Source organism: Crassostrea angulata, chromosome 9 (assembly GCF_025612915.1).
Source record: "Crassostrea angulata isolate pt1a10 chromosome 9, ASM2561291v2, whole genome shotgun sequence".
Classification (NCBI taxonomy): Eukaryota; Metazoa; Mollusca; class Bivalvia; order Ostreida; family Ostreidae; genus Magallana; species Magallana angulata.
Window position 1 is genome coordinate 35,721,678 of NC_069119.1, and position 25,479 is coordinate 35,747,156.

The following is a 25,479-nucleotide window of genomic DNA, read 5'->3' on the forward strand; positions in this document are numbered from 1 at the left end:
TGCTCTGTCAGTATACAATGACGTCATAAAGGTGTAACGTTATAATATACTTTTCCATGACGTTGTAGATTTAACGAGGCCGGGTCTAATTTGTTCTGCCCTAGATTTTTTGATGAAACTTTTTACATGAATTTCTACCGATATAATTATCATTTTAAGATTAAAAAATAAGACATTTACCACACCGTTTGTTTAGGGGGTCATTTCAAAGTTTGTAAATCTTTAACATAGGACCCTATGGGATTTTGCTTGAAATGTATCAATTTTGCATATTTTTTACATTTTTTCAAAACTTCTGCCCTAGGGATTTCTTTTTCTGTTCTACATATTAAAGTTATTGCTAAAGGGCATCAAATGGTCAAATAAAAAAAACATTTTACCTCCTGGTTTGTTCCAGGGGTCTTATCAAAGTTGATTTTTGTATGCCCAATTTCCCAGATTTGTCAGATAATGGCTATTTTTTATTTGACAAAGGCGAAAAAGGTGATCTATATAGTATTATTAAAACATTCAGACATATTGAAGTAATAATAAATATATAACATCACATTTTAAGGGTCATTAATATAAAATACATGGTTACAGTCTTGAAATGTATGAATTAAGCTATATTTAGGCGGGTTAAGAAAACGTGACAGAGGACTAGGCTTGCTGAACCCTCTTCACGTTTTCGACCCGAGCCCAAATATAGCTTATACTTCGAGACATTTATGTTTATTTCACAATATAACATTATTTTTACGCATCAAACGAGATATTTTCAACAATTTTCGCTGAATATCTGCAGTTGAAACTATCACGCCATGGCGTCAACCAAGCAAAAAGATGACGTCACAATACAAATGAAACGCTGCGCGAAAGCGTGCGTACTCGTTCTGTACTCGGCCTCGTTAAACCACTATACGATACATCATGGGTTTTTCTCCAACTCGATTAAAATTGACGTATTTACATGTAATATTAAAACATGTTTTTGATAACATTTTAAAGGAATTACTGTTATAACATATCATTGATTCTGTTAACAAATCTATGTGAATTAAAAAGATACATTACAATCTGAATGTTTACTTTTGATGTAATAGCTAAATGTCAAGGTCTAGGCTAATACAGGGTATTTGCGAGTGGTAAAATGCAGATATAAGTAATAAACAACGATTATTTAGTGAACATGGCGTTATGAATAGCAACTGCTCTGCTGGCATATTTTCCATGATGCGCTAGCGCGCATCATGGAATATGCCAACAGAGCAATTGCTATTCATAACGCCATGTTCACTAAATAACGTTGTTTATTTCTTAAATACATCCCTGATACAATGTAGGTATATTCTTATGTAAAATCAAAAAGTAAAATAGCCTTTTTTGAGGTGGACACAGTTCAAGGTTTGGTAGTTAAAGTGTACTGTTTCTTTCTTTTCTTTTCTTTCTTTTTTTTTTTTCTTTTTTTTGGGGGGGGGGGGGGTAGGATCCCATTCCATTGAAAAGAAAACACAAAGTATATTTATGTGAAAACAAAATCACGCGTTGACGAACACCAATACACTGAACCGGAGAAACGCATTACCTGGAAATACATCCTCCGATTATTATTCCGGAACTATCGGTTCTATATATTGTCCAGATTTGGTTTATTACAATAGTAATTGCATGCATTATAACTTCCGGTTTCGTGTTTCTTCATGAAATTTGTTTGTCGAGTTAGTGCCAACTTGTTTTAGGTACTGTCAGCTACTGTAGAATAGTAATTTGTGTCTTAACCTGTGGAACGTCTTGATACTTTATCAATGACGTCAAAGGACATCACAAAATGCCTTTGTCAGGGTAAGGAGTTTTGACAAGTTGAACTAGAACTGTCCTAATGGGACTAATACCCCCGCTAGGCTAATTTCAAATGGGACAAATAATTGAATTGAATAATAATTAAGGTTTGGAACACATACAAAAAAAATTCTAGAATTGTAAAAAAAAAAATAGTTAACAAAGAAAAATTAAAATCAAAATTGTCAGAATTTCACTGTAAATACATATCTATAACAGTAATACATTTACAAATGTATGTATTTGATGATATATTTTTTTAATTGAATTGATTTAAAGAAAAACCAACAAAATGACAATAACCCCTCCCTTTGCAGTGAATAGAAATACCAGTAGCCAAGCAATGCTCTTCTGTTGATAAAACTTTCAATATCTTTCTAATAAGAGTCTTGACAGATGCAATTAGTTGTTTCAAATTTTCCTCACTTTCTCCTATGGCACAATTGAACTCCATATCAGAAAATTGATCCCATAGGACTATGATTTTCTTTGATGAGCTTGTTAAATTTAATAAACTCCCAAAACATTACCATAATTACCATACTATGTAAAAATATGTAAAAAAGAAAATTTAATATTACAAACAATTTTAAAATTGCCAAAACACTACAATCATATCAGTAATTTTAAATTTCATTTAAATTAATGCCCAATAGTGTCACTTCATCAAATTACTTGACAAATAAATTTAAACAACCTCTAAAAATAGTTTAACTTCTTTATTAATAATTATATTATTTATTTCCTTATAATGATAGACCTTTTGGTTTTAAGAATTTATCATTGACAAACAAAAACTTTGCATTGTCAGTTGATAGAATACTTATAAAAAATAATTTTTTTTTTATTAATTAAGACATAAAGACAAAAAAAACTCCATCTGGATGTATTTATATAAATATATTTTAGAGTGTTTTTTATTAATTAATTAATAAAATCTGTAAGGATTACCTCCCTTACTTTTCAACATTAGTGTACAATACATAGAATAAGGAAAATGAAAACTGTCATAAAATCATTAAATCTTGTCTGATCTTAAAAAAAATTGCAGGTGCACATCTTCAGATGGTGTTCAACATATGTACAAATTTTCAAACTGTTCCATGTAGTAATAAAAAATTCTATAGGGGGGACAAAGTTGCGTCTACAGACAGACGGACAGATGGACAGGGTGAAACCAATATACCCCCCTAAACTTCGTTTGCGGGGGTATAAAAAGCAAATCATACTTCTAATATGTTTTACGGTGTGACCGTTGGGGCGAGCGCAGAAGGAACCACACATCTGTCATCATTGTTAAATGCAACCCGTGGACTTGCCCTAACCAAAAAACTTGGGCTTTGTTTGAAAACTTTTACCGCCGCAAGGAACCCAAAGTTATTAAACTTTTTTTCCAATGGTCCCTTCCTAGGCTTATACACTTACACAAACTACCATGCACTGAGCATTAATAATGATCATTTAAATCAGGAAACAATGAATTGTGTGTCTGTGTTATCTATCATTTTGTTCCTCTGTGGCATCAATTTTGTTTTTAATCTTTTAAATTTTGTACGCTATATAAGCGTTGTAAACATGTGCCCTCACCCTTTTTGTGTGTTATCCAATTTTATTTAAAGGTTTGACCACATATGTCACTATAACAAAAACATGTAGATATTTTAACAGTTTAATTTTTTTCGTTTATTTATTCATTACAAAATGACGTGGCTGCACATAGATCTAACAATGATTGGATTTTTCTTTTTTAATAATTTTTTGTCACCTACCTAACGTATGCATATATGTTTGGATCAGTATGACAGTAAATTTAGCATGGAACTTGCATGTGTATTTACTGAGCAAAAAAAAAATCAAAACTAATCAGCCAAAGAGTCACCGTTAACACTGATATTGAGTACTTTCTACACGTTACATCCAGTACAGATGCTTGATCCACCTCTAAATATTGCTGGAAATTATATAGCCCGAGATCATTGTGACGTCATACTTAACTTTTGCGCTCGACAGTTTTCGTAAATTGTCGGACAAATTCGGGGAAGGAAATGACGTCATGTGTCAGCAAAAGTTCAGATAGGTGCAGTTTTTTTTACGTAAGCATATGTGTTGTTAACTTTAATGTTTTTAAAAGGATTTTTTTTATTAAATGAAAATGATGTATGCGATTTACAGGTAAGAATTTTCCTTAGAAACGCTTCCTGTTCCACCATGTTGCTATGCACCGCAAAGGATCATTGGGATAGTAGAACTTTTTCACGTGGCCTCATAAAAATTTCTTTGAACAATGTGCAGATTTTAACTCGAATTTCCTCCGTTCGCACACGTTGTCTATGGAGCTCGCTGCGCTCACTATAAAAACAAGCATTCTGAGCTGCATAAGCAATACACGTCTCCTACCGGTTTGTAGAAATTTGTGAAAACATTGCACTGTTATGCAGAATACCGTCTTCTGTACCTGGAATCAACAGACCAACCCGATAACGAACCCGATTGTAATAATACAAAAAACCCGTGTCCGTCGATTAAATTTACAACACGATGCTTGACACTATTTTACAGAACTTATTTGTTTGTTAGAAACAATACAAGGAATGGTCCAAGTAATACAGGATATTATTACTGACTACATACTTTCATCGTTTATTCAATACACACCGAACCTGATAACGAACCCGAACATTAAAATTGGAATATAAAAAATTATTTTTCTCGAAAATATATCAACCAGACGCTACGAAAGTGTATACTTGATCTGTAGTTTGACATTTTGAAGCTGTTCAGCAAATTTCATATTATTCCTCAATCGCATAAAGAAACAAGTGTGGAAAACTGAAGTGGGACAGACAGACTGACGGACACAGAGGAAAACTTTAGTCCCCTCCGGTGAAAACTGATAGGGGACTAATAAATGTCTAAAGTAAATATATGTATAGTCTGTCCCAAGATATTTATGCAGCACATTTGGGCGATTCTTAATAAAAGTACACATACCTAGCTGTAAAAGAAGTGCAATTGAAATAGTTGAAAGGGATAATTTCCAAGATATTTTCATTGATTCATTATTGTCTTTCACATGGAAAAATTCACCAGTTCACAGGAATGTAAAGAGATTCCTTACGGAGATTTATAATGTGGACTGTTTACATTTTTTCTCCATTTGGAATATGCTTTACCTTACACTTTCTTATTTTTCTTTTTGCAGCAATTTGGGACTTGCCTACCAAAAAGGGATACAATTTGGAAAAGAAATGAAAAATACCAGATTTTGATGCACAACCATTTAGTCATGGCTTTAAAGAGCTTCCAATTTGAAAATAGATCTATAAAATACATGTATATTAATTTACAAACAAACTCATACTTATAACCAATATGTCAACAAAATCAAGGAATGAGAAACCATCAAAAGAAAGTACATTAACTATGCATACAGATGACATGGATGATAAGGAATTTAACTCTACTGAACAATCACAAGGGTGGATCGGTGGATATATGAAGACAAGATGTAAAGATATTCAGCATTCACAGAAAAACAAAGTACAGATGTTAAATGAGTTGAAAGAAGGGGATGATTTTGAAGATGATGATGATTATAATGATGATGAAAATGGTGACCTGCCTGTTCAGATTAAGGGAAGTGATATTCAAAATGATGATGATGATGATGATGATGATGATGATGATTATAATGATGATGATCAGCCGAGTTACCAAAATAAGAATGGAGATTTTCTGTATAATTTAAGGGAGAATGCTGAACAGTCGAATGATGGCCAGGAAAACGACACTAGTGGTTCGGAAGCAGAAGAAGAAAATGATGACGCAATGTACTTTACTTACAATGAGAGTTCAATATTGAATGTTGAAAAACCCACGAAAAGAAAAAATACAAACACAGAGCCAGATGAAAAGCCAACATCAAAGTATAAAAAAAAGAGGCCTTATATTTGTTCACTGTGTCGTAGGACATACACTTCGTCTTCAAATTTGAAGAGGCACATGGAAGTCCACACTGGAGAGACTTCGGACCCTCTCCGACACAAGTGCCACGTTTGTCAAAAAGAGTATGTGAAAACTGCAACACTGAGAAACCATTTCAGAAAGAAACATCCAGACTCCAGCGAAAAACCGTTCAAATGCCCAGCATGTGATGAGTCATTTTATAGCGTTCATGCGTGTAATCGACATTTATATAAACACAAGAATTACAAACCATTTAAATGTAGCAAGTGTGAGAGGGGATTTTGTCGTGAAATGAATTTGAAGACACATATGTTGAATGCACATGCCAATGTCAAACCTTTTACCTGCGAGTTGTGCGGTAGATCTTTCCTCCGACAGCAGCAGTTCAATCAGCACATCAGGTCAAACTGTCTAAAAATGTTTGTCTGTGACGTGTGCGACAAGGTGTTGTCTACAAAACAGAGCTTGATTTTACACAAAATGACGCACACCAACGAGCGAAACTTTTTGTGCAAATTTTGTGGAAAGAAATTCTTGGCTGTGTATGTATTGAAACGCCATGTGAGAATTCATACAGGCGAAAAACCATTTTCCTGCAACCAATGCCCAATGAGGTTTATGCGTAGAAGAGAATATAATAAACACATGACTTTACACACGGGAGTCAAGTTGTATCTGTGTGAAACATGCGGAAAAGAATTCAACTGCAATTCAAATCTTTTAAATCACAAGAGGTTGCACACAGGTGAACGTCCGTATGTGTGCAAAACTTGCGGGAAAACATTTGTACAATGGTCACATCTGAAACGACACGAATTGATCCATACAGGGATAAAACCATACACGTGTGTGCACTGTGGAAAATCGTTTAATCAGCCCAGTAATCTAAAAACTCATGAGAAGATTCATTCTGACATGCATGCCGTGAAACAAAAGAGAGGAACCAAGTCTTTAAAGAAGCAGTTGATATAAGTAAAGAGCCTTAAAGTTGGTGACAAAAAGCTCATGAGAATTTAATAAGAGTTACTCACTTACATCATGTAACAAAAAAGAAGGTATAAACAGTACTTTGAATGAAGTAATTGTATTCAATATACCGGTATATATACCGGATTGTAAAGCTTTAATTTCCTGAATTATTAAACAGTGTTTCAAGGTTCAGTATACTGCAGAATTTCATGAAGTTTACTAGTTTTGAGATTTAATATTTTAATTTGATAAAGAAATTTGAATACCTGACATAATAGTACATATATTTTTTTTATGCAAATATTCAGGCAAATGACATTCTTATGTGCCTGCAGATTTAAAGAGAACCATGCCTAATTAAGAATTGCACATTTGTTTTGCATACTCACTTTATATTCAATGTCCCCCAACCCTCCCCCAATTAGCATAGTCTTCATATTAGCAAAGTCTTAAAAGATGTGTTTGTTTGTAATATGAAGTCACTGTGGTGATAATTATAACGAACAGTGTTCAAAATCAAAAGTCGGAAAAAAATACATAACAGTACCAGAGCAAACACGGACCTCTTAAACAGAGACTTTAGGATCAGGTGCCATGTAGGAGTGAGCATCCTCTGCTTACGGTTACCGGTCAAACCCACCGTGTACTCTTAAATTAAATCAGCATGCGACCCAGTGGAAGATTGTATTTGCCGACAAAGCCGTTGTATCGACCATAGAACTTGCGAAAAGATTACTAAACGAAACTGTTGACCCGTTGGATCTGTATTATCATCTTGATTGTCAGTAGCTTGCCTCGCCTTAGAAACTGTTCATTCGTAGAGCATGCCCTTGCGTATCGAATTACTAGTAACTGAGGGACAAAAACTCCTATCCAGCTGATGATATATATTTGAAAAATGAAAAAAAAAAATACTGTACAATTACATTATTTTAGAACATTGTTCAGTCTTACAGATACATGTATATACATGTATGATGAACGGAAAGCAAACGCCAGCTCAATGCAAAATTTCACTGTTTTAATTTTTTTTAAAATCTGATAAAGATCTTTTTCTGTTTTAATGATATCAAACAAGGTCCTGAGACAGACACTAGAGCATGATATCGCAATGTTGCAACTTTTATGAAGATGACGTCACTTTCATGACGTTATCGTGATTTTTTTTCTATCAGTAAAACCATATCAAACAGACTATAAAGGAATTTGAAATTGCCAGGGGGAGTCCGGACCCCTCTTCTTTCTAGATCCGCTCATGTTCTGGTCTCGACATGGAAAGTTCAAATTTCTTTAATTTATGTGGTAAAATTACCGTCAGTGTGCCGTTGACACCCCTCTCCGGCAAGCCTAACTATCCTTCGGAGATTCATCGGGTAAAATTATAAAGAGGTACTAGCTTTTAAAGACAGCATTTATCAATGAACGTCAATACATGCTACAACACTCCAAATTAAGATTGTTAGGGCGCTGAAAAAATAACTTTGATATAATCAAAGTTTTAGCCAGAAGACAACTTTTTTAAAATTCTATTAAGGGGCATGGTCACGATTTTGGTAAATTTCTATTTTTCTGTTTTTATTATTTACAATGCTAAGGAATGCATTTCAAATGAACAAATGAAATTTGAGAGTCATTCGTAGAGTTATAAGCAAGATACTTTGTCATGTAAACAAGGCTCGTGCCCTGTTTTTGTTTACATAGGTTCAATATACCAGTAAAAATCTTTTTCCATCTTATTTGTCTATCTTTTTATTTCTTTTAAGCACAGATAAACAGTTCCTAACGTTTAGCACATTCATTTTAGGTTTAACCCGGAAATTATTACTTCAACATTCAAAATGTAAACAAACACTTTGTTTACATAGCGAAGAATTTCAAGCTCTGTAACTCGCTTGTAACTAAACAAATGACACTCAAATTTCGGTTGCCTATTAAAAATGCCTTTCTGAAGCATTGTAAATTTTAAATTGGAAAAATATTTTTTGACCAAAATCGTGACCATGCCCCTTTAACATTCACTGTAGTTAAATTCAGCAGCATATTAGTATAAAAGCGAAGACTACATATACACTGTATGTTTTAAGATTTTTTGAAGTTGACTTTATTGGAATAATAATCAATGACTGTAAAAATCAGTGTGATGGTATTATAAACTAATGAAGTCTTAAACCTCCCATTTTGGCTCACATGGCTAAAAGCTCAAATTAACTGTTATAATCATTTCTTGTCTATTTGTCTGTCTGTTTGTCCGTCCGCTTGTGAACTTTTCACACTTTTTTCTTCTCATCCAGAACCACAAGGTTAATCTTAACTAAACTTGGCACAGATCATTCCTAGATACATGCAGAAGGTGTATATCTTAGGGTTGGGTTTGATTTACAAATTAGCATTACTTACTCCGATCTAAGATTCATCCCAAAAAAAAAATCACAAAAATTATTTTTGATAAGCTATATATTATGTACATGCACATAAAAACATAAAACATATTTATTGTCTAAATATGTTTTCAGACAATACCATCCAATTCAGTGAAGAACTATATAAATGAAATATGTTGGCATACACCGAGTAATTTTGTGACATTCAATGCTCAAAATATGAACATGACTTTTTTTATTATATATATCATATAAACTTGAATTCATACATTTATGTTCACATAGTTTGATACCATATGTTATATTCACAGTTTGATTACAAAAAATATTTAAACTCAGTATATATATATATATAAAGTTGCGCCCACATATGCTACGTTAGTAATGGGGTATTTAGAAAATACACTTTTTGAAAGAACATCAGAAGTGTTTGATGCCGAACTTAGTACCTATATAGGATCCAATTGGAAACGCTATCTTGACGACTGTTTCATTTTCTGGACTAAAGGGGAAGACGACTTAGAGAAATTTCATTCTTTACTAAATACTTTAAATGAATCAATACAATTTACGATGGAGAAGAGTGACAAGGAAATTCCATTTTTAGATCTACGTATTATAAAAAATGGGTCATGTATAACAACGGATTTATACTGTAAGCCCACGGACACACACCAATATCTGGATTTTAGATCATGCCACCCTTCCCACACAAAACGCAATATTCCGTTTAACTTAGCACGGAGAATTTGTACAATTATCACAGACAAAACCTTACGATCTAAACGTCTGGAAGAATTAAAAATATTTCTGCAACGTCAGAGATACCCGAAAAATTTAATCAACGCTGGAGTAAAAAGAGCGACACAAATTCCATTACATGTTCTACGTAATCCTCGCCGGTCTTCTAATAATCGCAACAACGACGGGAAACTTGCTTTTGTTGTGACCCACAATCCAAGGAACAGAAATATTCTAACAGACGCAAAACGACTTTACCCTATATTAGAACAGTCAAAAAATATGAGGAAATTATTACAATCCGAGGACATAATCAGTAGCCAACGACAAGCACCAAATCTTAAACACATATTGACCAAGGCCCGATTTACAATGCAGGAGGAAATTCCATCTGTGAAAAAATGCGGCGACCCGAGATGTGGTACATGTGCCTACATAGAAGAAGGAAATACAATTCTACTAAAATCTGGGATGGAAATTCGCGCCAATTCGTCGATGAACTGTAAATCGGAAAATGTTATTTATTGTGCTATTTGCCCAACATGCAAAGAATTTTATATTGGACAGACGGGGAAACTAAACGCGCGTGTTCGTGTCCACAAGCAACAGATTAAAGACCCGAGTGTTCGTAATACTCCATGCTGTGAACATTTTGCTGAATGCGGCCAGGGAAAATTTACCCTATTCCCATTTTATAAACTTCCAAATGAAAATGAAATACTGCGCTTAGCCAAGGAAGACCACTTTATTAAATTATTTAAACCAAAACTTAATCGCACCCAGTGAAAAATTCATTATATGCATGTGATATAATTGAATCATTTGTTATATTTGCGATTATTATTTTTTTAGCGCCTTTTTGCTCTGTGACTCTAACTTTCCGCTACTTTAACGTTATTATGACGTCACAATGAACTTTTGCTTATTGACGTTACTACGTTACATATTAGTCATTTGTACATAACTGCCTGAAGAGCCAGGAATGGCGAAAACGTTTGCGGTTAATAGGATCAATTTGTGATTTTATTCTGGATATTTATCATTTTTAAATTATATATATATATATATATATATATATATATATATATATATATATATATATATATATATATATATATATATATATATATATATAAAATAACAACACTAATCGCAAAACGTAAGCGCTTTCATTTCTTCCTCAGACTTTTCACAATACATTTAAAAACAATTGACGTTTAATGATTGATATTAACGTCACTTTTTTTAAACAAGAGGCCCATGGGCCACATCGCTCACATGAGGAACAATAGGTATGATAAAGTCAGCTTAATGGAGTCATAATACATGTAGATCCTGTATAAATAAAATCCATTTTCCCCCCTTGGAACTCGGATAGCCGATTGCTGCCAATACTTACAAGAGCAGACTTTAATCACCGCTCCTGCACATATATAGGGACTCAACGTTACGCAGGCAGGGATGACCGCACACCTACGCAACTGAACAGGTACCAACGTTAACGCAAGCATGGATGACCGCGCACTTGCGCCAACAGCTCAACCTAACGCAAGTAGGGAATGCCTCACACTTGCGCTAGAAAGGCCAGAACACCAGCAGGGATGACCACACACTAGTGCTCCGCCGCAACCACCACCAATACAAGCAGATATGACCGCACACTTGTATTAATGCGATACAGGGCAGGGATGACCACACCCTCTGTATCGTAGGTTAGAAAACACGGAGATTATATAGAGCAGGAATGTCCACACACACTCAATTTATCCGTACCCGCTCAAGTTCCACCCCAAACAGTTGCTCTTCGTAATGCAATAGACACTGTCCCTATATATGTGCCGGCCTAAAATAATTCAAACTAATCCGGCCTAACCCAAAACTACTTATGCAGAACAACTTATATACATTGAATATTTATTATTGTATAAAAATAATCATCACAATAATTGGTTAACAGTGGATGCATTAATTAAAATAATCAAGAATCAATCAATCAAGGGCAATTACTCAATACAGTAATACAAAAAGATTCTAATGAAAAAAAAACTGCCTGCTTCAAGTTTATAGTCATATCACATGTTGAGTATTGAGCAGTTCTCAAAAAGATCCTTTACAATTGTTTATATATGGGATATTTAGCTACATCAAACTCTGAACCTTCTTGTGAGGCCGAAGAATTGTCCTGGAGCCAAAGTCTTAACAATTATAAAGAATCATCTTGCTGATTAGTTTCTGAGAAGATTTTTAAAGATTTACCTTATATATTCCTATGTAAAACTTTAACACCCCCCCCCCCCAATGTGGCCTCACCCTACCCCCAGGGATCATGATTTTCACAACTTTGAATCTACACTACCTGAGGATACTTCCACACAAGTTTTAGCTTTCCTGGCTGATTAGTTTCTGAGAAGAAGATTTTTAAATAGTTATTCTATATATTCCTATGTAAAACTTCGACCCCCCCCCCCCCATTGTGCCCCACCCTACCCCCAGGGATCATGATTTTCACAACTTTGAATCAACACTGCCTGAGGATGATTCCACAAAAGTTTCAGCTTTCCTGGCTGATTAGTTTCTGAGAAGAAGATTTTTAAAGATTTACTCTATATATCCCTATGTAAAATTTTAACACCCCCCCCCCCAATGTGGTCTCACCCTACCCCCAGGGATCATGATCTTCACAACTTTGAATCTACGATACCTGAGGATGCTTCCACACAAGTTTCAGCTTTCCTGGCTGATTAGTTTCTGAGAAGAAGATTTTTAAAGATTTACTCTATATTTTCCTATGTAAAACTTCGACCCCCCATTGTGGCCCCACCCTACCCCCAGGGATCATGATTTTCACAACTTTGAATCTACATTACTTGAGGGTGCTTCCACACAAGTTTCAGCTTTCCTGGCTGTTTAGTTTCTGAGAAGAAGATTTTTAAAGATTTACTCTATATTTTCCTATGTAAAACTTCGACCCCCCATTGTGGCCTCACCCTACCCCCAGGGGTAAGAATTTCACAAATTTGAATCTACACTACCTGAGGATGCTTCCACACAAGTTTCAGCTTTCCTGGCTGATTAGTTTCTGAGAAGAAGATTTTTAAAGATGTACTCTATATATTCCTATGTAAAACTTCGACCCCCCCCCCCCATTGTGGCCCAACCCTACCCCCAGGGGTCATGATTTTCACAACTTTGAATCTACACTACCTGAGGATGCTTCCATACAAGTTTCAGCTTTTCTGGCTGATTAGTTTCTGAGAAGAAGATTTTTAAAGATTTACTCTATATATTCCTATGTAAAACTTCGACCCCCCATTGTGGCCCCACCCTACCCCCAGGGGTCATGATCTTCACAACTTTGAATCTACACTACCTGAGGATGCTTCCACACAAGTTTCAGCTTTTCTGGCTGATTAGTTTCTGAGATGAAGATTTTTAAAGATTTACTCTATATATTCATATGTAAAACTTCGACCCCCCATTGTGGCCCCACCCTACCCCCAGGGGTCATGAATTTCACAACTCTGAGTCTACACTTCCACACATGTTTTAGCTTTCCTGGCAATCTGGTTCTTGATTTTTCAAGATTTTTGAAAATTTCTCGAAATTTTTCATTAATTTCTAATTATCTCCCCTTGAAAACGGGTGTGGCCCTTAATTTTCACAACTTTGAATCCTCTTTGCCTAAGGATGATTTGTGCCAAGTTTGGTTGAAATTGGCCTAGTAGTTCTTGAGAAGATGTTGAAAATGTGAAAAGTTTACGGACGGACGGACAGACGGACGACAGACAAAATGTGATCAGAATAGCTCACTTGAGCTTTCAGCTCAGGTGAGCTAAAAATGTATTGTGAAACGTCTGTGGAAGAAATGAAAGCGCTTACGTTTTGCGATTAGTGTTGTTATTTTTTTTTTTAATATATATTACCGGGCACTGTGATTTTTTAATTATATATATATATCCTTTTTCTCGTTGCATAGCCCAACACATATCACATTCATATAATACAGGTATATACACAATATGTTTACATTTTAAGCACAGTTTTTCTTTACATGCTATATTGGATTTTCTTCAATTTACCCGTGTCCCACTCGGCCAAAAAGAGGTTGTCTTTGGTGTCCACGCATAAACCCATTGGAATTCGAAGCTGTAATTGGCAGTTTTCTATGTAGCGGAGGAACTGTCCATCCTGATCCAGGATGTGGATACAGTGGTTGTTACAGTCTAATACCAACACACGACTTTGGCTGTCTGTGGTAATACCGCGTGGGCTAAATTGTCTCTTGGTAGGAGATTGATGGCCGGTGTAGGTGAACCGGAGTTTCCCGGCTTGATTGACCACCACTACTGCACTGGCGTCATGGTCTGACACACAGATATCTAGGTTCCTGTTCTCACTGATGTATTTTGTATCACCAGATGAAAAGAGAGGTTCTCCCGTGTCATTGTACTGAATGCTTTGTTTCTTTTTGGAGCCAGAGTAGCGCACTACTTTTGTTTGTTTAACATCTTCATCGCCACCACTGTCATCATCATCTTTGTCATCACTGTCCATGACAACCAGAAGGTCACCAGACAAAGTACTACAAATATTGAGAGGTTTCCACCCTTCTAGGCTGATCACTGTCTGTACCTCTGTATTTTTCACAATGTTTACAGTTCTATCATGGTAGTCAGTGTAGAGCAAATCCCCGCTCCTTGTCACTGCTATGTCCCATGGATTGTTCCCTGTGTTGGTTTGTATGGACTTCAGTAGATCCCCCTGAAGATTGTAGAGGTTCATTATATTGTTTAAACCACGCGTCCAGATCTCTGTATCATTTAGACATGACACACCGGATATATGTTCATACATTGTGTCTATGGACGAGATGATCCGAGGTACATCCATCAATGACCGGTCTAGCGGAGAGGACTTGGCTCCCTGAAACGACATGATGTAGTGTTGATCATCTGTTGTAAAAGATAAGGATGACAGAAAACCAAACTGTTCAGTCAATTGATCTATGTGGACTTCCCGAGGCTTAAAATTTAGTAAAGATACTTTAAGTTTAAGAGGCAATTGTTTGAATTCAGGGTTTCTGGATTTGTACTCAGAGACAAGGCAGACATTTTTGGAGTTCAGTAACTTTTTCAGTTCAACAATGCTGTGTGAGATTTCAGAAATGATTCTCGTGATTTCATCTTCCTGTTTCTTTAGAACAACAAGGTGTTTAGATTCCATGTCTGCCACGTTAGATTTAAGGTTTTTGATAACAGTGTCTATTTTGTTATGCCAAAGTTTTCCTTGATTGTTGATATCTGTTGTCAGTTTCTGGGAGTTTTTATTCAGATCCGCTTTCTGCATTTGGATGTTAGATGCAATCTCTTGGTATGTAGGATATACGATTTTTTCTAATTCGTGTAACTCTCTGTGTAAAACGCTTTTTTTCAAAATCTCAGTTTGTGTGTGTTTTAAATGTTTTTTAGATGAAATACACTGTGTACAAATAGGAATGTCACATTGGTCACAATGGATTTTGCATTGTTCGGTTGGGTGTTCCTCACAATTTGGATAGGTCAGAGTGGTAAAATATTGTTGAAGCGACACCACTTTATGAATTTCAGAGAACGCAGATAAGTGTTTCTTTTCACAGTCTTCGCATAGATGTGTATGACAAACTTCACAGTACTTGAGGGGCACAGACGTTTGACACAGGGTGCAGCGTACAAAATCCTGGGCGCTGTTCCAGGGGTCCATGGTCAGAAAACCTATTAAAAAGTAAAAGAGGACAACCGCGTTTAATTCAATATATTTCTAATATACATAATAATGCAGAAGGTGTACATATGGTGCGCATTGATGAAACATTTTTCCGGTCAATTTTTCCTTGGGTAGGTCGATCAGTAGGAAAATAAACCTATTTTCTTCAGTCATTTATTAATATCTAAGAAAACATTTTTAAGTCATAAAATTAAAGTGTCATTGATCAATTTTTTTATTGATCGACTTATCAAATCGCATTGATGAAGTTTTTCAGTAAATTTTTACGTCGAAAAATAGAAAAAAAAGTATTGAATTCATTTCTTAAATTACAAGTTACCAGTTAAGTCATAACTCTTACAATGATGTCATAATGCTCAAGTGGAAAGATATTTCGTATTGACTATGTATGAGATATACATGCATTTTCATTCTTGTAAAGTATACATTATTCAGGTTAAAAAGCGTTGATTATTTGATTTATTCGTAATAATTGACGAATTCAGTTCGATATAGTTAAAATCTTCTACCGTGCTGTTTGGTTTCTTAGAACACATCTATACATGTATGCATGTATAGATGTGTTGAATTTTTCAAAAATACTATATTACATTTTCAAATATACTACATTATATTTTCTATTTGCTCTTTCTGTTTTTTTTCTGCGTCTGTGTTGTGATTTTTGAATAACTAGAGTTTGGCCTTGTTTTTATACCGCGATTAATATTTTTTTAATCAAATATAACATGTTGATTAAAAAAATTAACATTTAATTAATGAAATATACACATGTAACGTCAATATCTACACATTTCGAACGCGTAATATTGCACACAATTTGATGCTGAAATATCATTAAAATGCTGCTTTTGCATCAGCTATGAAACTTAAACACCATATTTTCCATTCTGCTGTATGATGAAAATATGCTCTAATTTGGAAATCACCTACATGTATATGCTCTAATTGCGATATCAGTTTTTTTTTATAAATCGAAGCCAAAAACCCGTCTTGCATACGCTTACTTATTGCATATGATTGAATGCGACTGATCGTTCATTTACGATGATCATTAATAAAGTACTCTTGTTTGCACTAGCAATACATGTATGATTTATTTAAGTGAAAAACAAATAAACTACGCTGCATACTCGTTGTTGATAAGAGGGGTTGAAGACTGAGACATACCGAATCGATGCAGAGCAGTATTTTTCAAATCAAACAATTATCTGCGCAGTAATTACTGTGAAACAATACAAGCCAAATATTTCAAAAGATTTTTTTTTAAATAGTTCACCTCACAGGAGACGATTCTGCACCACTTCTTAAATAAGTTAGAAGGAACACGAGAGAAGCGGCTATGTCTCAATTATAGTGTTACGACCAACATACAAAATAAATTCTCGCATAATTCTATTACTAAAGAAGTTGCGATCAAATTTTGAAATTATTTAACAAATTAAAACGCATGTAACTAACGGATTCGAAAAGTTTGAGAATTTTTTCACAGCGTAAAAATCTACTCTGATGTATCGCATTTGATTTCATGGAAAAATCTTATTCTTAGTGACATTTTCATGTAAAGTGCCTTTAATGAAACAATATAAAATTATATCTGCCTGTACGATTGAAAAACTTGTGTATTATTTGTGCGCAGCGTATTTTATTTTCTTGTGCAATTTAACAACCCAAATCCACGTGTTGTGTGTACTTTTTGAGCTATTTTACGTAAAATTTAAATAAAAATCAATCAAAGCATGCCTGAAAACTCACCACATTTTCAAGGATTTCTAGCATTTTTATATGATTTTCAATATTCATCTCAAATCAGTAACGTTAATGATTCAAAAATCCTTGAAACTAAACAGATTGGTAAGTGCAGTCATTATACTACTATACTTTTGATATCAAGTCGAACAAATTGCCGTTTTACGAATAAACAATTCATGTTTATCCATAAATATAATTTAAACACTAGATGTGCGACACTTATACAATTAATAACATGCATGGACGTACAATTCATCTTCATAGATGATGGTTTCTCATCTGTTCTTTTTTATACAAGAAACAAATTTCGATGATACTGAAGTCACTGTTTATGTGTGTATGTTACAATGTACAATGTACAGCCAAAAAAAAATCCGAGAATCGCGATATTTCTTAAAAACTTCGGAATACCGTATGCAACTGTTTGCACTCTATAAACGACTCTTATTTAATTTTCCATCTTTTTTTTTAAATTGAAAATCACTCGGTCGATATTCGTATTCATATTGAGAGAGAGAGAGAGAGAGAAAGAGAGACAGAGAGAGAGAGAGAGAGAGAGAGAGTAAATTAATGCAGAGATACATTAATTCATTCATCTTGTAACATCGATAATACAATGGAAGAAATTAAATTAAGTCAACATGTAAAAATGTACTACTCACTGAATATAAGCTACGTCTATCGGCACTCTACTATCGATTAGTGTAAAAAAAAAATCGACGTAATAAATGCAGAAGTCTTATTTAAAGTTACATGCAATCTTGCATTTTGAAAAAAAAAATGTAAATAATTCTTATATATAATTAATTATTTCAACGATTATGGTTTATAAAAATCGCATCACAAAAATACGACGGTACGCATGAACTTACAAAGCGATTGAATAGAATTGTAGATTCAGTACGTTGAAGGGGGGGGGTGTATTTAGTTGGTCTGTCGTATTTGATACACTTAATTAGGTGTGTATGAGTATGTTTAAACAATAAACATAAACAAAAGGTAGCGATCAATACCAAAAAATTAACGTAACCCGCGTTCTGTAATGTGGATGTCTCTATAGCCCGCATGTATCACCGAAGAAAGCATTTGATTGTTTATATTTACATCTTTCTTTTAATAAATTAAATTAATGAATTGAATTGATCGTAATAAGTAAGTAAAATTCACTAAATTATTGTTAATGTACACCAGTACATTAGATGAAAGCTGTAGCCAAAGCGTCTTATATGGGAATTTGAGTTAGGCATCATCATGATTACTTCGTGCAATCCGTGATATTTCTTAGGTTGCTGGAGATTTCGACAAATCGATAAACTGCGTGGTTAAAACTGGACCGAGGAGATTTCAGTCTTGTCTGTTTCTACACAGCTGTGAATTACAATCAATTTTCGTAAGAAAAAGAGGGAATCATACGCGGTGGATGTAAATTTAAATCTATAAATATAAGATGCCATTTTTGTTAAAATCTTTTCTCCACATTTTTGTAGTTGGAACTTTTCAGTGAGACAGTCAAAGCAATTTTTTTCATGGGTAATTTCATAAGAATTAAGTATTGATAACGTATAAAAGAGAAGAGGAATCGGGAAAGTAAATTCACACCATATAACTTCCAAGTTTCAAAAATAGCTATTGATTGATTTTAAACTTGCTTCAGAACTATAAAGATACTTTTAAAAAAGTAATATCAGTAAATATGCGATTTTCCGTGCAAAACGTTGATCAAAAAGAATAAATATTTCTCCTTTTGAAAAGAAACTCGTGTATGCCGCAAAATTGTAAAAACATAGGCATCGAATTTGACAATCTTTATCTTTGTTTGTTACATGTTTGTTAATAATTTGCCTCGCTGCAGCTTAGATAACTTTGATGCATTTAAAGGTCGGGGAGAAGTTGATATTTGTTTTCTTTAGATATCCTTTATATATCTATTCATCTTATTTTCGGGGGTGGGGGTGGGGAGTGCATGTGGATTTATCGGAAGATATATTAGCTGCAGAACTTTCACTATATCTAAATCTTCAAAATGTTTTGCTCTCTTTTGTTAAAATTGTAAAAAATCTAGAATTGTAGAAAATCATTAATTAATTCTACTTCAAACAATTAAATACGATGTGAAAGGAAGTATAGAAGAAACAAATTAATGCTGAACAAAATTTGACGTCGTGTTAACATGTCTTACTAAAATCGTCATAAAATGCTTAAAACACACAAGATCTTGGATATCTTTGTATATTTGTATTCAGAAAGAGTTGACTAATCGGAATTGACAAAAACGTAAGTTTGTGAAATGTTGACCTTAAGGGCCCTTTTCTCGTGACGGCAGTCATATATATATATATATATATATATATATATATATATATATATATATATATATATATATATATATATATATATATATATATATATATATATATATATTCAATATGATATTGTTTCTATGTGTAGAAGGGGGTTGCGTCTAGTAAAAGAGATTTTAAACTAATAAAAATGTATTTTTAAAATAAGACAAACTTATCATTGTTTCCTTAAATAATACTCTATTATATATATAAATTGTTTGCATCGTTTAACTTGATGTATCCTAAATACCCCCCCCCCCCCCGATGTTAAATTGAATATCAATATCAGTATTTGTATTAATAAAATGCATAACTTTATTTTCAATAAAAAAATATTTATCTGCAATGATGATGGTATACAATCGGTTCGGCAGTTGCTTAAACCCTTTTTGATAAACTATCTCTACTTACCATCAATAAATTCTTTAGTAACTGACATCGTTGTGTTTTAAAACGTCGATAAAGCTTCATATCTAACCACAGTTATGACCTAGTATCTCTTCATATTTTATTAGAAAAAATGAGATAGTATTTTTCCTACGCAAGTTATCAACCTAAGAATGTTGTGCTTTTTGCCCAAATTTGGGTTATCGCCTTGTTGGATGTCGGCACCTACAAACCGATCAGTCATTGCATACCGCGATCAGCTCCTTGATAGCTAAGGTGATTTGCAGTTGTATATACTATCTCCGCACCTTTTTTTACTTTTTGTAGCTTAAATTTTCAGCTTAAACCATTCAAAATCAATGTTTGGTAGTAGAAATAGTGATGAAAAATATACAGGAAATCTTCTAAAATAAGATTACTGAAGAGTTGAAGCGCGAGAGACTTAAAGTAAAAAATAATGACGAAATAAAACAAGAGAAAAGCGGTCAACGTGACAGCCAACAGGGTTTTCTTGTGTGTGAACAGTATTTATAATCTATTTGTTAACCTTGACTTGATGAACACAACCTATCCAGAGAAACGATATACTCTATATGAATATTTATCCCCTAAAAAAGTTCAACCGCTGGTACTTTTTTTCATAGATTATCAGAAAACAAGATGCTAGTAATATGCACACTTCTAATATGTGTACAATTGATCTGCAAAAGAATAACTTCCTATCTTGAAAACTGTTGGAGGAGTTACCCGTAAAATAGGGGAGTAACAATGTTTTGCAATAAATGACTATAAGTTCAATAGCTGGTATTTTTCTCATAGATTATCAGAAATCCCAATCATAGCAATATGCACACTTCTGATATATTATATGTACAGCTGATCTGCAATAGAACCATTTCCAATCTTGAAAACTGCAGGAGGAGTTATCCGTACAATAGGGACAGCGTCGTCATATTTTGCCACAATATGACGACGTTTAACAGCTAGTATTTTTTTTTTATAAATTATCAGAAATTATATTCCTAGCAATATGCAAACCTCTAATATATGTATAATTGATTTGCAAAAGAACAACATCCTATCTTGAAAAGTGTAAGAGGAGTTATCCGTAAAATTAGGGTAGCTTTTTGGCAGCCGCCCGCCCACCCGCCATTTTCACCATCTTTTCTTCGGAATAACAATTACCGGAAAGAAATTAAGCATTATATGTTCGAGAAAAAAAAGGTTTATCACAATGGTAATTTACATCAAAACGTATGAGATAAACTTCTTCATTAATAAGATGTTTTCCGTTACCATACATTTCTAAATCTATATAATCATGTTAAATATATCATGGCAGATTACAAAAATAAGTTATAGTGCAAATGATCATGATGTTTACTTTTTATGACAATAAATTAGAAAAAAACTTTTATAAAACTTACCTTATTTCCTATCCCATAGGTAAATTACAAAGCTTAAAAATCCAACATGGCCGGTTGCAATATTTGTTGCATCTGGTCCGACTACCTGCGCAAATGATAAGGCGATTGATTTTAAGTATGTCAAGTACAAATATTTATTCTAATATCAAGACATATTCGTAATTTTAAGTCCTGAAATCAGGTTAACCAATTTAGTTATCGATTAAAAATGTCAGTTTTCTCTTTGTCAAACAAAAGTAAAATTGGCATATGTGTAAAAAGATTTTTTTAAATGAATTGTTTTTATTTGATTAATATACTTTAATGTCACAGTATAGTAATAATATGAATCAATCAATCTTGTTTGAGCTCACCTGAGTTTTTCTGATCAGTTTTTGTCCCTCTGTCTGTCTGTCTTTATGTCAGTACGTCCAACCATAAACGTTTTACATTATTTTGAATTTCTCTTCAGAAACACTAGACAAATTTAACAAAATTTGGTACAAATCGCCCATAGTAAGGAAAATTCAAGTTTGTTTAACTGAAGAGTCAATCTCTCTTTCAAAGACGGGGGTAAGTAAAAATTATTGAAAACCTATTGACATTTCTTAAATATCCTCACAAAGACCTTTTTGCCAGAAGAGCTGAAACTCGTATGATTTTTAAGTAACCTTAGGTATTGTCAATTTAGGTTTGTTTAAATCAAGATCCTCGAAGATGGGGTACGGTGGTTGATTTTTGCTCAGAAATAAAGTGTTAATTTTTTTTAAAACTTCTTTTAAAAAAGAACTGCCGAGAGTTTTAGAAGTAAATGATTAATGGTTCAAACAGTGGATATTCTTTTACTCCCTGGCTTGGGATTTAACACATCCAAATAATATGTAACAACTTCTAATAACAAAAAAATCAATGAGGGTCACTATTCGGTCCTAGTATTTCATCCTACTTTCAATAGCATCGTGGAAACAAGAGGGAATCAACATTTTTAAAACTCTCTCTCTCTCTCTCTCTCTCTCTCTCTCTCTCTCTCTCTCTCTCTCTCTCTCTCTCTCTCTCTCTCTTATATAGCACTGAAAATAGATAGAAGGGGCAATATTTGGCGAATAAAATAAAGATGAGGTGTAAAATTGTAGTGACTATTAACATCGGGTTCGGAATTCCATAAATAATAACATTATTATATATCCATAGTCCAATCCACACGTTGCAAAAGTTGTTCCCCTTTGCGGGGTCAACCCAAAGGTCAAAAGGGAAAAAGCAACTTTTCCCTTCTTTAAGCAACCAAATATTTGGGCGTCCTCTGAAGAAATCTCTTGGAATTTGATTTATTCCTTCGACGTGTGGGTTGCCCCAATATGGGGCAATTAAAATTCACAGGGAAACGTTTTTTTAATGTCAAATGACAAAGTTACAACCCTCTAAACGACAACGGCCACTGTGAGAAATATATGGGTTTTCCCCCAAAGATGGCGGCCAAGGGACATAACTTTTGTAAAGTGTGGATTGGTCTATTGTAAACAAAATTCAGTTGTTACCTGTACCTTATCCGAGTTGGACGTAGATTTTATCCGTCAGACTTTAGAGGTTTTTAACAACTCATAACTCATATTTGTGAGTATCATTGACATTAGTTCGTGCATTTTGGCGCCATAATTAATTTTTTTTTCTGTCTTCCAAATTCGATCTATAGGAAGATATTTATTTATTTCAATTAAAATATTGGTATATTTTGGAAAGAACTGTATTACTTTTCTTGTTTATTTTGATTTTTTTCTTTTGTTTTTCTTTTCTTATTATTATCGACGCATCAAATCGCATGGATGAAGTTTTTCAGTCAATTTTTCCTTTGATACGTCGAAAAATAGAACAAAATATCCAATTCATTTCTAAAATTACAAATAACCAGTGAGTTCATAATACTCTTACAATGAAGTCATAATGCTCAAGGGGAAAGATATTTCGTACTGACTATGTATGAGATATACATGCATTTTCATACATGTAAAGTATACATTATTCAGGTTAAAGGGCGTTGATTATTTGATTTATTCGTAATAATAGTTCAGTTCAATATAGTTAAAATCTTCTACTGTGCTGCTTGGTTTTCTTACAATAATTGAATTGAAACTTAATAATTTGACTTCAACCATACATCAAAAGGTATATTGGAAAAATTTCACACATCTATATGCATGTTACATTGTTTCTACGTGTAGAAGGGGGTCGCGTCTCACATACAAAGTGGTGGTCCGTATAAAAGATATTTTAAACTAATAAAAATGTATTTTCAAATAAGACAAAATTTATCTTTGTTTCTTTTAAAAATACTCTATTATAAATATTAATTGTTTGCATCTTTTAACTTGATGTATCCTAGCCCCCCCCCCCCCCCCCCCCGTTTAAATTGAATAGCAATATTAGTATTTGTATTAATAAAATGCATAATTATATTCCAATAAAAATTATTTATCTGCTATGGTGTCATATCTTTGCCCCTTGTGTGCAAGTTATTTTTCTCTTAATTATGTTGACATGCAAGATAAATATGTTGATATGCAAAATAGTTATGTCAACATGCAACATAACTATGTTGACATGCAAGAGAACTGCAATCAAATAAGAGTTATAAAAATCTCAAATATCGCCAACATATGACATCCAAGAAACTAGATACGCTACCTATTGATGTCAACATGCAACTTATAAATGTTAACATGCAACTTATTTATGTCGACATGCAACTTATTTATGTCAACATGCAACTTAATTATGTTAACATGCAAGATAAATATGTTGACATGCAACATATTTATGTCAACATGCAACTTGGCTATGTTGACATGCAACTTATAAGTTGCATGTCAACATTTTTATCTCGCATGTAAACATAACTAAGTTGCATGTTGACATATTCATCTCGCATGTAAACATAACTAAGTTGCATGTTGACATAACTAAGTTGCATGTTGACATAAATAAGTTGCATTTCGACATAAATAAGTAAACATAACTAAATTGCATGTTGACATAAATAAGTTGCATGTCGACATAAATAAGTTGCATGTCGACATAAATAAGTTGCATGTCGACATAAATAAGTTGCATGTTAACATAAATAAGTTTCATGTCGACATAAAAAGGTAGCATCTAGCATCTTGGATGTTACAGGTGGGCGATATTCAGATTTTTCGAGATTTTTGTATAATTCATATCAGATTGCAATTTCTTGCATGTCAACATAGTTATGTTGCATGTTGACATAACTATCTTGCATGTTAACATATTTATTTTGTATGTCGACATATTTGATAGAAAAATAACACACAAAGGACAGAGATATGCCACCATAATCTGCAATGATGATGGTATTCAATCAGTTTGGCGGTAGCGTAAACCCTTTTTGATAAACAATCTCTACTTACCGTCATCAAATTCTTTAGTTGTTGTGTTTTAAAACGTTGATAAAACTTCATATCTAAGCACATTTATGACCTAGTATCCCTTCATATTTTATCAAATTTGAAATTTCAATACTTATGGCTAAAAAACATGTGATCGTATTTTTCCTACGCAAGTTATCAACCTGAGAATTTTGCGATGTGGGATGTCGGCACCTGCATAACGATCAGTCGTTGAATACAAGAGATTAACTTCTTGATAGTTTACGCAGATGAAGTATATATATATATGCAAGTTTACCAACTCCACATCTTTTGTACCGTTTTTGTATAGCTTAAATTTTAATTTTCAGCAAAGTCGATTCTAGATCAATATTTTTTAGTAGAAATAGTGATGAAAAATTTAGAGAAAAAAACTTAAAAAACAAGATTTCTGAAGAGTTGAAGCGCGAGAGTCTGTTTAAAAAATAATGACAAAATAAAGAACAATGACCGGAAAGACATTGGATAAAGCATCACCTGTTTGAGAAAACGACGGTTTATCACAAGGGTAATT

At 33.6% G+C, this 25,479-nt stretch overlaps 2 protein-coding genes across 2 annotated transcripts; one reads left to right on the top strand and one right to left on the bottom strand.

Moving 5' to 3' along the window:
* Positions 1–1,644: 1,644 nt before the first annotated feature.
* LOC128163087 (zinc finger protein OZF-like) lies at positions 1,645–7,171 on the top strand. The gene is made up of 2 exons (XM_052826573.1): positions 1,645–1,824; positions 5,024–7,171. Exon 2 carries the CDS (start codon positions 5,194–5,196, stop codon positions 6,757–6,759), a length of 1,566 nt encoding a protein of 521 aa, XP_052682533.1. The 5' UTR covers positions 1,645–1,824; positions 5,024–5,193; the 3' UTR covers positions 6,760–7,171.
* Positions 7,172–13,352: 6,181 nt separating this feature from the next.
* On the bottom strand, positions 13,353–22,526 carry LOC128163580 (uncharacterized). Its single transcript, XM_052827206.1, has 3 exons — positions 21,900–22,526; positions 21,547–21,631; positions 13,353–15,628 (listed from the first exon to the last, which is right to left on the bottom strand). The coding sequence occupies exon 3, from the start codon at positions 15,615–15,617 to the stop codon at positions 13,926–13,928; it is 1,692 nt and encodes a 563-aa protein (XP_052683166.1). The 5' UTR covers positions 15,618–15,628; positions 21,547–21,631; positions 21,900–22,526; the 3' UTR covers positions 13,353–13,925.
* Positions 22,527–25,479: the final 2,953 nt, after the last annotated feature.